Source organism: Oculina patagonica, chromosome 14, assembly GCF_052425735.1.
Source record: "Oculina patagonica isolate OP01 chromosome 14, crgOcupat, whole genome shotgun sequence".
Lineage (NCBI taxonomy): Eukaryota > Metazoa > Cnidaria > Anthozoa > Scleractinia > Oculinidae > Oculina > Oculina patagonica.
Genome location: NC_135771.1, coordinates 12,556,564 through 12,569,177, shown reverse-complemented (window position 1 = coordinate 12,569,177; position 12,614 = coordinate 12,556,564). Strand labels below are relative to the sequence as shown.

General features: G+C 38.7%; 2 protein-coding genes across 2 annotated transcripts; both read right to left on the bottom strand.

Annotated features, from left to right (window-relative positions):
- Positions 1–1,118: 1,118 nt before the first annotated feature.
- Positions 1,119–7,209, bottom strand: LOC144637477 (cathepsin L1-like). Its single transcript, XM_078496539.1, has 6 exons — positions 6,614–7,209; positions 4,468–4,693; positions 3,036–3,201; positions 2,461–2,567; positions 1,809–1,941; positions 1,119–1,385 (listed from the first exon to the last, which is right to left on the bottom strand). The coding sequence occupies exons 1-6, from the start codon at positions 6,782–6,784 to the stop codon at positions 1,196–1,198; spliced, it is 993 nt and encodes a 330-aa protein (XP_078352665.1). The 5' UTR covers positions 6,785–7,209; the 3' UTR covers positions 1,119–1,195.
- Positions 7,210–7,800: 591 nt separating this feature from the next.
- LOC144637466 (protein FAM151A-like) lies at positions 7,801–12,134 on the bottom strand. Its single transcript, XM_078496524.1, has 2 exons — positions 12,054–12,134; positions 7,801–10,404 (listed from the first exon to the last, which is right to left on the bottom strand). The coding sequence occupies exons 1-2, from the start codon at positions 12,082–12,084 to the stop codon at positions 8,888–8,890; spliced, it is 1,548 nt and encodes a 515-aa protein (XP_078352650.1). The 5' UTR covers positions 12,085–12,134; the 3' UTR covers positions 7,801–8,887.
- Between the last annotated feature and the right edge of the window lie 480 nt (positions 12,135–12,614).

Genomic DNA, 12,614 nt, shown 5'->3' with positions numbered 1-12,614 from the left:
ATTAACAAAACTGATTCTCTCGTTTTTGAGGTTCTGGAATTGGTCACTTTTTTTTCTGCCTGCTGAGAAGTGACGCGTTTTTTATCGATAGCTGAGGCATGAGTTCTGCAAAATTTACTTAATTTAAGCTGATAAAAGAGCTGAAACTGATAGCTGAGAAATCGCCGAAAATGTAACGATAACTGAAATTCCAGCATCCCATCCAGACCTTCTCATTTCGTCCTTTTAATCTTTGGCTGACAAGCAGGCTATATTCATCATAGGGCCTTTCAGCAGAGCTCCATCGAAAACATTTCTCAGTAATTTGAATTTTATTATAACAGACCACGTCGCAAACTATGGGGTGAAGGACCATCTGGTTTATACTGATCTCTCGGACAGGCTTTAAAGACTGTTTACCTTTAGCTTATACGTTTCTCTCAAGACTGTAAGCTACAAGTGTTGGGCAGTCAGAAAGCTAGGAATGCACAGAAAAAAGTTACTTTTTCCCTAAAGGTTTTCATCTTTCATCGTTATTTTTATTAATCGGTTTAGCAGTTCTTCGCGGGGAGGGAAAACTTTAAAACAACTAAAAAGTTTACAGGGGCGGCCTGCTTTAACAAAAACAAAAAACCATTAGATTTCATTTTGCCGTTTGTCTGTTCATTTATAGATCACAGAAGACATCAAAATATGGTAAGAACATCAGCGACCCACTCGCCTACCGACACGTGGGCGCTGTTTAGCAGTGAGACCACTCGCAGTCTGCGGTTCGTGATTCCACTTGCGCTTAAGTCATTTCTATAGTCTACAAGAGTGTGGATTATGGAAACTGGATATGATCGATTCACTAACTATTTCGCACATATCTTGAAAATACATGGATACAAACTTGGGTGAGGTTAGGTTAGGTCATGTTATGAGAGCGGTCTTGGGGGATCTGATCCACTAGACCACACTGGGCCGGCAAGCGCAACCAGAATTTCACACACGCTATGGGTCTGGGGTGGCGGTAGAATAGCCCTAAGACGTTTGACCGCAAAATCACAATTCACGAAAAAATAAAAACTCAATTATTTTTTTGTTAAAAAATGAGAGCAGTTTATGGTTCAACTCGCTAAAGGACGTGACTGACAAAATAACCTTAAAATTCTAGATTTATTGTTACTAAAATCTTTGATTTAATGTGAAAGTTACAACAGTTTAATGTCTTAAATTAAACAAGCGGATAGCTAGCCAATGTAGCAATTCCACACTGGTTCTTCTTGTTCCTTGACATCATTATGTAGCCCTTCTTCCCCCAGCTGGTTCCCCATGAGTTCTTGACAAGCCAGTAGTCCTGTCCCTGGTAGGTTCCGTAACCAACAACAAGTACAGCGTGGTTAAGCCGAGTGCTGCTGCAGGTGCTAAAATGAGAAATGCAACGATACGTGATTACGACATACTTGGCAGCGATTGCAAATATCGTGCGATATACGACGTGTGGTGCGACACGTGAATATGTAACATCTGTACAGGAGGCTAAGGCATAATTCGAGAACGTTATGTTAAAATTCATTAAAAAATCTAATTTTATTTTGCATGCTATTGAAAAATAAATAAAACAACGTCAGCTGTACTAACTGCTCGATATTTTATTTAAATAAACACACGCTACTAGGGTCTCATATACAAACTTAAAAGGAAGAGCCTTAAGCTTTTACAGCATATTTAACGGTAACACATGAAATACCACAGTAAGTTGTTGACATTTTTTGTAGTGGTGATGATGATGTGGCGATTCAATATGCAACAAATATTTGCTGTTATATTGTAAAACCTGTACTTACGGCTCGTTGTAGACTCCTTTGTGATAAAACTGGAATGAATTGGGGTTTGCGTCAATGCCGACAGAGATTGGGCCAATAGTGGCTACAGCAGACTGAAGGGCTGTTTCTTTTCCTTTTTCGACTTTCATGTAGCCTAGCAACAAAACAAATGCCAGCAAATAATTGTTTAAATATACTTTGTCACGGATTTTAACAGATTTCTGAACAGACGAAATATAAATTTGTGTTGTAGGAAACCTAGAAATATTGGTCCGTTTTTATTGACTATTGCTATAATAGAGCACTGAAAGTGTTAATATAACAATAACAATATAACAAGGGTCTTTGGCTGCGGATGGCTAGGATGGAAATGGATTACAACTTGAAAAATTAAGGCTCGACTTTTAAAGTTGTTTTCTTGAGTCTTAAAAAAAATCGATATTTATAGCCGTGGTTTGATTTCTGTCCGCAAATTTTAACTTGATGGCCTCAACACCTCCTCCTTCCCCCCAACTGACCCACAGGCCTGGCTACATTCTCTCAGGCCAGTAATTGTATATCCCTTACAGAATTGAATTTAAACTAGTACTACAGGAGGTTCAAGGATTTTCATCGAATATTGCCCGACAGTACGCTAAATAATAATCGATAAAGATCGATGATTTTTCCTCACCGGTAACAGTGGCGCCAACATTAGCTTTGTCGAAATGACAGTTCCCTTCTTTAGCCTTGTAAGGGTAGCTGGCTTCAGTATCAATACCACCGTTGTCTTTGATGTACCTAGGAAATAAATCACATTGTAACCCTCATATAAATGATATAGATAATGAAATTTCTTTTGATGTTTTCCTTTTGGTTCATTATATTTTTAAAACAGAATGAAGTATTTTGCTAAGGCGTCTTAATATTTAGTTGTAAAATAAATATTTGAGTTGTAGAACACAGCCTGGACGTCTTCTTTCCCATATCGATATTATTCGTGTAATTTTAAGCGTAAACCTAAATTAAACGCAATGTTTATATGGGAAGGCTGACATAATTATGTTTTGCGGGGTAACGAGGTAAAGAAGCAGACATACTCTTGCGAATGAAAATGAAAATATTAGTGCCGTTTCAGATCATCAACGAAAAATTCTATACGTCAATTATAAAGGCTCATTCGATTCTATTTTATCAGCCTTCGAAATAGATTGGGAGCGAGACCATTTCTGCTTAACGCTTTGAACGACTGTAAAGTAAACTGCTTACATAAAGGCTTTAATTATAACTCCCTTCTGGCATCCGTGATTTCCATATTTTGTGGAGCAGTCGACCAAGTTCTGCTCGCTGAGTGAGACAAGCTGTCCTGTTTTCTTGAAGTGCTGTCCTTCCAGTGACCCGGTTGTGCTGAAGGCATAGCAAGAACCACAATGGCCTGAGCAAAGAAGGAATGAGTAAGTCAGTATTAAGGGACGGACCATTAGAAAAGTGATGGGGGGGGGGGGGGGGGGGGGGGGGGGAATTTTCCTCGGCTCGAATTTTTTTTTTTAGACAAATGTTTTTTTCTTCAGACAAATGCCATGTTTTGTTACTTAATACCATGCTTTTTGACATATGTTGCTTTGTTGATTATTTTTTAAATATTTTAAAAATGCTGTTGTTCATTGATTTCATCCTTTAGGGACTGTCAGTAAGTACCGAGTTGGGGGGGGGGGGGGGGGGGGTCAAAGGGCGGTGCAATTGGAAAAAGTGGAGACCCACCCCTTCCTTCTAGATCAAAACACCCAGCCCTGGGCGAGGGTTGGAAATTACATGATCCACCCCGGGGATCCACCCTTTTCTACAAAAAATAGTTAATAAGCAAAAAGTCCGTTTGATTGTCTGTAATGGATTAGAGGTTTTTGAATTGATATCAACTTTTAAAGTGCGATCCCAATCATACGCCACCATAATTGTCTCTAATGGACACTGTAATTCTATATGTAGTTTCTTCTTTTTTACTTTTTTTTATTTTTTTTTTTTTTTTTTTTTTTTTTATTTGGGGGGAAAAAAAAAAAAAAAAAAAAAAAAAAAAAAAAAAAAAAAAAAAAAAAAAGAAAAAAAAAAAAAAAAAAAAACCCAAACAAAAAGAAATAACTAAAAAACAATCTACCACAGAGAGAGACGAGCTAAAGGAATGTTATGATCACAACCCATCTAGGGGGGTGTGGGGGCATGCTCTCGCAGAAAATTTTGAAATTTCTAGGCTCTTAAATGCTATTTTCAGCGTTCTCCACCATATATTTCGTCGAAAAATAGATCTCATCAAGTGTTAAATGATGGCAGGTATTTTCAGGTATTAATAGGACCTTTCCTTCTGCACGAATTTTTTTCCTTTGCCTTCCCCTTTGCACGATTTTTTTTTTCTTGCCCCCCCCCCCCCCCCATCACTTTTCTAATGGTCCGTCCCTAAGAAGAAGTAGAGAAGAAGAAGAAGAAGAAAAAAGAAGAAGGAAGAAGGAGAAGAAGAAGAAGAAGAAGAAGAAGAAGAAGAAGAAGAAGAAGAGGAGAAACATAAGCATGTACATAAGCAAAATGAGAAGCAGAATGAAAAGAAACACAGGAAATTAAGGAAAGGAACAAAAGAAGGAAATAAGGAGGAGGAGGAGGAGGAGGAGGAGGGGGGGGGGGAGGAGGAGGAAAAAAAAAAGGATAACTTCACCTTGATTCTTCACAGGGGTAACGTATCCCTTTGTTGTCCAATCAACAGTATCGGGTAGAGTTACTCCACTGGGAGGAAGGAAGGACGATCCTTGTTGTTCTGTTTCATTGGCGATGTGAGAACGAAGTCCCAGGAAAAAGAAGCGGAATTCATCGACTGTCAGATCACCGAACTGGTTCATGGCCAGAGTGTACGAGCGCCCTTCGGAGTTGTGTTGTTGAATTTTCTGTAAATAAAAAAAGAACTGTATTTATTATAATCTATCCGCCACCCGGTGTTTGGGAGGTCATGGGTTCGATTCCCGCCGGGGACTCAGTTTTTTTTTCCTTGTTCACCGCTCGTGACATGATGAATATTACATTTTTCACATTTCACTATCGCGCTTAAAATTTCCATCTTTCTTTATTATCAAAATCACAATTCGCGTTCGGTGCAACCCAAACTGCCAAACTCCATAAGTAGCGAATTCATCCCTTTATTTTTTTTTTTTTTTTCCCCCATAAAAATTCCCTCTAAAAATTATAATTTTTTTTTTTTATTTTTTTGGGATTTTCCTTTCTTTATTTTTCTTCCACATTCTTTGTGTTTTGTTGCCTTTCATTCGCCCTTGTGTACATTGAAAAAGTTTCTGACTAAAGATTGAGGAAGGTTGGTTTTTTCAACAAAAGGTGTCAATGACTCGGGTCAAGTTTTTGTTTAATTTTTAAAGTACAAATTCTTAGGTTTAATGTATGTTTCTTTGGCTGATCATGAAAACATCTGTTGTAAAATTAAAATGACGACGTTGTAAGTTATAAAAGGTCTTTGGTCCTTCAGCATCCATTTTCTTCTTTAGGTAGTAACCATCGTTACATCTATTATTTTAGCGGTAAGTTTCGCCCGAGTTAAAAGTTTTGTAAGGAGTTAAATCAACAGATAGAAAAGGAAACTCAAAACACGTTTTGTGTGCTAAAAAGGGCTCAGCACTTTTCATTATTTATTCAACCAGTGACTAACACTTCCTTCATCGCGCACTCATGTACTTTATTTTCTTTATTCTAATTGATTTTCTCTTGCCTTGACTAAAGAATGCAAAATGCAAACACAATGAACTGAAACGGAGACGAACTTAAAATTAATGTCAACGTGTTGCATGGTCACGTGATATATTTTCTCTTGTCTCAAATTAAGATTTTGAACGATCTTTATTAAATAACGCGACAACTATGATTGTTTTTTCGGGTCTGCTTCTAAAGAAACCTGTAGCAAGCAAAGGAAAACTGGGAAGTGGACGAGAACCTTAACCACTGAAACTGTCGCTGCTTCGAATTCGGTTCCTGCAAATAGCCTGCAGAACAGGAAATATAGCGGAGCGCAGAATGCGACACTGGTGCGAGACCGGAGTGGCCATTTTTTTTTTGTCTTCTCGTCTCGTGCTCGCGCACAGTTGTATGTATCGCGCTTCGTACTCTGTCCCGCTTGCCCGCCTGTGTACAAGCTATTCCGCGAACGGCAAAAATGTCGCGTTTCCTGCCGTCTCCTTAATCTACGCAAAGGTGATAGTAAACAGTTTAAGGAAGTTCTTTCACGCAGCGCAAGAAATCTTTATGGTTTCCTCTGGCACTGGAAGAATTTTAGCGAGAATCTTACGTTCGGCTTCGGAACAATATTTAACTTAGCTACTGTGTTCATACATTTAGCATTTTAGCGGAACTGAATTAAAAAACGAGGTCGCTGATGCTTTAGTGCCCTTTCTGAAACAAGAGATTTACAACTGTAGTTCTTCTGCAAAATATATTTTTCGAGATTTTGAGGTCCACTTAGAAAAGGAACTTGCGAAACTTTCGAAAGTCGACTGTCAATTTTACCTTCCGTCTAAAAATTTACAACAAATTTTCACTTTGTCGACCGTTTGCCGCTTAAAACAATTGCAAGAAACAGACTGTATTCCGCTACTGAAAGCAGTACAGAAACATCCCGAGTAATCTCTCTTGGTTCCTTCGCAAACTGGTGTCCTAAAAACTTAGAGAACGAAGTAACTGCGCCAGTTCGTGACGAAATGTACACGCTGTGATCAAGGAAATGAACTTTTTTTAAACCGCGGTTTTAAAATGTAAAGTCAACTCTTCTATAAAAAAATGAAATTTATGAATCGACGTTAACATACCCTCAAGTTGTCCCTCCAAATAGCATACCGAGCTTCTTCTTCGGTGTCTGTCTCGTAGTTTTTGTCGTGGAAAGTCTTCCAAGCTTGCCACTGTTCCTGATGTTCATCAAACTTTAGGACAGCACAATTTGCAATAGATAAGCAAAGCATAAACGCGAGAACTCCTTTCATTTTGTCGACGAGTATGTTCTTCTCTACCCGTGCATTGAACCACGATATTTATAATAGAAAGTTTAAGCAAATCGCTTTAGCTGGCGCCACTAAGGCTGTCGTGGTCGAGGATGCCTGGGGAGTGTACATGTGCCAAATGAAAAGCGAAATCAGCGAAACGTTGAAAATATCTTTTATTTAATTTGCCACAGCTGAATGCTTCGCTTAAATGCTTCGCTTAAAGAAGCTTGGCGTTCATTTGCTTTGCCAGGACCAGTGGATCATTTTAGAACGAAAACTATGGAATGGCATACACGTTTTACAATGACAACGTATAATCGATGTTTATGGTCAATGAAATGCAAGATGACGATTACCTCAGGGTATTATTCCTATAAGGTCGAGAGCACACAAGACCACACTTATCTAGTAGTATTTCGGTTTTAATAGGCTACTTTCGATACATTAAATTCATCTTGACAGCGAGGAATTAACGACAAAACAAAACAAAACAATAAATTAACATGACTTGAATAGACTTGAATAAATAATATTTGAATAAACATGCCTGTACAATTTCTTTTTATGTGTCATCTAAGCCTCGCTACCAAGCTGAATTTTAATATTACGAAAGTGGCCTATTGATGTGCACGCACGTGGCATAAGTTACCCGGACAAAGAAGAATGACCCAGTTTGGGACAAAAAAGGGTAACAACGTTCCTAAAATACAAAGAACATGAAGCATTCGAATCATACACTACCTTATTCTGCAAAATGTACTGAAAGCTGGGAAATCGCCAAAAATTTAACTGAATAACTTTAACTGCCTAAGCGGGGGTGCGGTCAGTGACTATCATTCCGTGCATACTTCGCCTCATACTATAGAAATCGGAGTTTATCGCTAGCAAGGATGAGCCATAATGCTCTATACAGCTGATCTCTTGACTTGAAAGACAGTTTACCTTTAGTTTATACTTCACTCTTAAAACTGTAAGCATGAAAGTGTTGAGCAGTCAAAAAGCTAAAAATGCAATAATCATGAGTAAATATTTAATAATAACATTAAGCAACTTTAATTATCAGCCACTGGTTAAACGTTTATACGGTAAATAAAAGTTCTTCAGCTTATTAAGCTCGTTTTCGTGTGGTACTTTTTGTTCGGCAAATTACTGTTTACATAGTTTCAGTTGACAGTGGTTTACTACAAGCCAGTTACACAGCTTTTGGCTGATATACTTTGACTATAACAAGGAGGGAAACGTTAAATGTAATTTCTTTATTACTGGTAAAACCTTAAATTAAACCTTACCAAAGAGCTACAAAAAAGGAACAAACCATCGTTTCCTATTGCAAGTAGTTTATAAAAAATCCTTTACAGTCCTTCTCTCTTCTTCATTGTTATATTTCTCTTTATGAAAACTTAAGGAGAAACATTAGAGCTTTCTAAAAAAAAATCACCATTCTTTTTATGTCCTGGCTTAGACTCGCATTCAGGAATTTCGTGAGCATTGTCACGAAGCTATTTCAGCAGGTGCATGACAGGCAGGTGTAGTGGCGAGGGAGGGCATGCCAAATGTAAAACACTAATGTAATGGTCATTTTAATTCTCCCTAACTAACTAAGGGGTGATTTTAACTTAGCTCTAAATAAAATCGCTCTTCTAGGCCTTATTCTCTATTAACCACAGGCAAGCGTGGCCGAATGGTTAAGGGCGCTGGTGTTGTAATCTGGAGGTCCCTGTTTCAAGACCTGCCCCTGCCACTAGCTGAATTTGTTTCTCGGTTGTCCTGAGTTCAAATCCTCGATCACGCTTTGTATATAGCCAACTGTTCTGCTTCCTGCCAGTTGGGATTTTTAACCTTGTTATGTTCATTTAAAATATTTGTTTCCTCTGTTTCAGTGGCATGCCTGTAAACTAGCTATCTCGAAGCTAAGTGCATGACCACTATAAACAACATTTACTTTTTTACTTTTTACAGATTCAAAGAAGAGTAGGCTTAGACTAGAGCACATTGCCGGACTATAAAAAAATGCTTGGCTACCAGAGGCATCCAGCATTTACTCCTGGTAGTTACCGTAGTAGAAAAACCTTTCATGTTTCTGAATATACGAAAATCACTTGTTTAAATCTGCAAAAAAATGTAAAGCAAAGCCAACAAAAGAACCGCAGAGATTCGAAAATAGCGCTGCATAGTGCTCGCTCCAGCAGTCTCTGGCATTGCAAGTGCTGTGATAACATTCTGCACCAAAATCGCATCTGACTGTGCTCCCACAATGATTAGGGCGTAACCTCCCACTGGCTTACTTTCCGTTGCAAAGGAAACAGAAGCCTCTTCTTCCTTGCTGTCTTGCGCAGTAATGTCACATCTGAAAGACCTCTGATTGCCGTCGGACGCACTTTCCGTGATCTCGAATTTGAACACACCGTTTTCACTTTCAACGGATCCCTGTTTGTCATCTCCATTGCTTAAGGAGAACTGGAAGTCGCCGCTGCTATGCATTACCAGCGTGACGAGTGAATTTGAGTTAATTGCCTCGCCTGTTGCGTCTTTCACGTGCAGTTTGATGGTGATACTCTTTTTCGCGTCTTCTCCATCAGTCTTGATGAAGGAAACATTGCCAGTAATTAGTGAGAACTGATTTGCCGACACCTCGTACAAGACTTTCTCAGATATTACCTGACCACCTTCTCCCGAAAACATAACACTGTTGTGGCCAATAAGTACATCTTTGCAATCCTTATTAGCGTTAACTTCCCAGGAGAAACTTTTACTACCACCTCTGCTGCTGCCAGAGCTGGACGCCAATGCTTTTTTAAACGCCTTCTTTTGATCCGGTGGAAGGTCGTAGTAGATTCTCTTGTGAGAAACACTTTGCCGTAGTGCCACAAGGTCTCGGACATCTAGATTATCAGAAGTGGAAGACCAGATGGTTATGGTGAATGTCTCCGATAAGTCAAGCAGCCAATGAAGCTGCTCCCAGGATCTTCGCACAAGAACAGCACGGACGGGAAAGGTGATTGGCTGAGCAATCTCAGAGACAAGTTGTCCCATGGGAAGCACTTGAGACCAGTTGTAGTAATTTTCTGGGGCTGTCATGTTACTCCCAGTTTTCCAACTAATTGAAAGAGTTCCGTTAGGAAAGTAACTTTTGCAGAGAGATAGGAATCGAACGTGGTCGACCGGGACGCACACTTTATCGTAGCAGGGACCAGGCAGTATGTCTGCATTCAGCCAGATCGGGTTTTCGATCGTTTCCCCGGATGTGATGTTTTGAATCATCTTCAGGGACGGCTCTACCACTTCAATTGTTTTGAAGTCCAACTTGATCCCCTTGGTTGATTTTGTCGTTTGTATCAGGAAGCTTTCTAATGTTAAGTTGCTGTCCACGGCTTGGGGGTGTGCCATCACGGGAGTGCCATTCACCATGTTGTTTCGCATCAACACATCCGCTTCTAACATCATGATGTCTCCTGAGAGACCTTGCTCTAATTTCTCTGGTGAATTGGTCGCATGTAACCACGTGATATCAAGTCCATCTGTTACGCCAAAGAATGCCAAAAAGTCATCTTTTGCGTCTTGGTGATGGGTTGATTGGCAAATTTTATTTCCTTCTCCTGTAGCTGAGAGAATGAGCATTCCTAATCCGAAAAAGAACGAAGAAAAATGTGAGCGAAAAGCGAGGCAGCAAAAATGGCTTAGTGAAACGTAACACGTCTATGGCATCAGATATAGAAATAACTGATTTAAGAACCAGTTGAATCTGACATTCTGATTGGGCAAGAAGTGTGACAAATTGATCTTCAAGTCGCGTCCTGAGTGTCCGAAGTTAATTCTTTTAAGTTCGAAGCTACTCATTTGAAGACGATAAGTAAAACTGCTTATCACTTGAGTCACCAACGATCAAACAAAGAAACATGATAAATTCCTTTCCCGCAGTATTTTCTGTTCATTTTACTCCGTAAATTGATGAGTAACTAGATTTGAAATCTGGGTGTATATATATTTGATGTACATGTCCATGTAGGGATGATTGGCCATTCCTTTGCTTATGTATCGTTACTTTAATAATAATAGTAATAATAATAATAATAATAAATTATGCTACCGATATCTTTCCATAATTTCTTTCAAGTAAATAAGGAAATTCACAAGTATAACACACGATCTTCCGACATTTACAAAATCCAAGCGCGCACTTACTTAGCTTTCAAATACACTAAAAAAAATTAAAGGTAATATCAGTGTGGAATAATCTGCCAACATCTATCAAAGAAATTAAAACAACTAGTTTATACAGGAAAAAGAGATTAAAACACATTTTCTCAGTCAGTATCGCTTAATGGTATGTAATATTTAACATACTATATGCTATATGCTGTAACCTACATGTCACAGCCATTTATATATAAATGGTTACAATTGTAAACTTGTCCTGGGGCTCTCCTTGTAAAGCCCTCGAGGGTTTGCTGAGAACTCGTGCCTAGGTGTATTTTAATTTATGAAAATTCTTGTAATCAACATAAAAGGCAAATAAATGATTGATTGATTGATTGATTGATTGATTGATTGATTCGTTGAACCTAGCGCCCCCAACCTACCCCTTAGCATTTGCTGGTACAACTCAAAAACAATAATTCGCCTCAGGCTTAGCATTTGAACGAGCTGGCGAAGCGCATTTAAATTAAACATAAATAGGTCGACGTCATTGTTAGGTGAAGTTCAAGATGCAACTTGAATAAATAAAGATTCGAACGGCAAGTGTATTTGCATTTTGGAAGACAAAATGTTCTTGCCGAATTTTCAACGCTGGGTATGTTATCAGCACATTTCAAAATTTTGTTCTTTCTGTGCTTCAACATTCGTGTTAAATTGAAAATACACAACATATATGGAAATATTAATCATTAACGTATAATTCCCTAGATATTTGGGTGATCGAGACGAATGTACGTAACGATCAAGTACCAGGCTATGAAAATGCTTTATTATCACAACGTGAATCCTTTGGCGAGTTGGGAAACATTGAGGACAAAAACTCAGTATATGGAAATTTTAACGAAAACACTCAACTGAACTACGATTATATATACTGTAGTACTACAACCATATATTACTCGTTAATAGTGATCGTGGAATTAACCGGCCGTGACGAACTTTATTACATGCAAACCAGCACGCAGAACTATGTCTATGAGACAAATAATAAACAGAATAGGGACGTAGATAACAAGATACTTATCCTAGAGTTTCAAAAGCCTTCGATGAAAGTACAATTTCCAAAACTTACCAAGAGCCGTCACAATCAAGGTGAAAACCATCTTGTTCTTCGCTAGCGGGTGACTATATGGAAGCTTAACATGAATTACTAGTATCGATCGCAAGTTAGCATTTCGTGACTTGAGCACTGAAACTCATCTGACGTTTCCATGGCAGCTGTCAAATGGTAATCCATTAACCAAGACGGCAACCGGTGATGGGCGGTCACGCTAAAACTAGACCTATCAACCTCGACGCACTTGAAATCTAAAATCTGGAGATTGTGGTAAAATCCCCTGGAGATTACAGTAAAAGCCGGGAGATTGATCAACAAACTTACAAAAATAACTCCAAGTTAAATCTGCTCAGGTGCTAATCAAGTGACTTGTGACTCGACTCTGTTTACCGTGAGGTTTCTGTCTCATCGTGAGATTAATTAAAGTGAAAACCGTGAGTCTCATTGTAAAGTCATGAGACTTGAGAGGTCTTCTAGCTGTGTCTTCTTCAGCTCCAATTCGAGAAAACATTCGTAGACATTTTAAGCCCTTGTTAACTGGATAAAAACATTCAATGAGAGAAGAAGAAAAAACTG

Excerpts from the sequence above, each read along its gene's own strand:
- LOC144637477 (XM_078496539.1), bottom strand. The coding sequence starts at position 6,784 with ATGAAAGGAGTTCTCGCGTTTATGCTTTGCTTATCTATTGCAAATTGT. Across the intron at positions 4,694-6,613 it reads TTTGGAGGGACAACTTGAGG|AAAATTCAACAACACAACTC; the intron begins GTATGTTAACGT and ends TTTTATTTACAG. Across the intron at positions 3,202-4,467 it reads TACCCCTGTGAAGAATCAAG|GCCATTGTGGTTCTTGCTAT; the intron begins GTGAAGTTATCC and ends TTCTTTGCTCAG.
- LOC144637466 (XM_078496524.1), bottom strand. The coding sequence starts at position 12,084 with ATGGTTTTCACCTTGATTGTGACGGCTCTTG. Across the intron at positions 10,405-12,053 it reads CTTGATTGTGACGGCTCTTG|GAATGCTCATTCTCTCAGCT; the intron begins GTAAGTTTTGGA and ends TTTTCGGATTAG.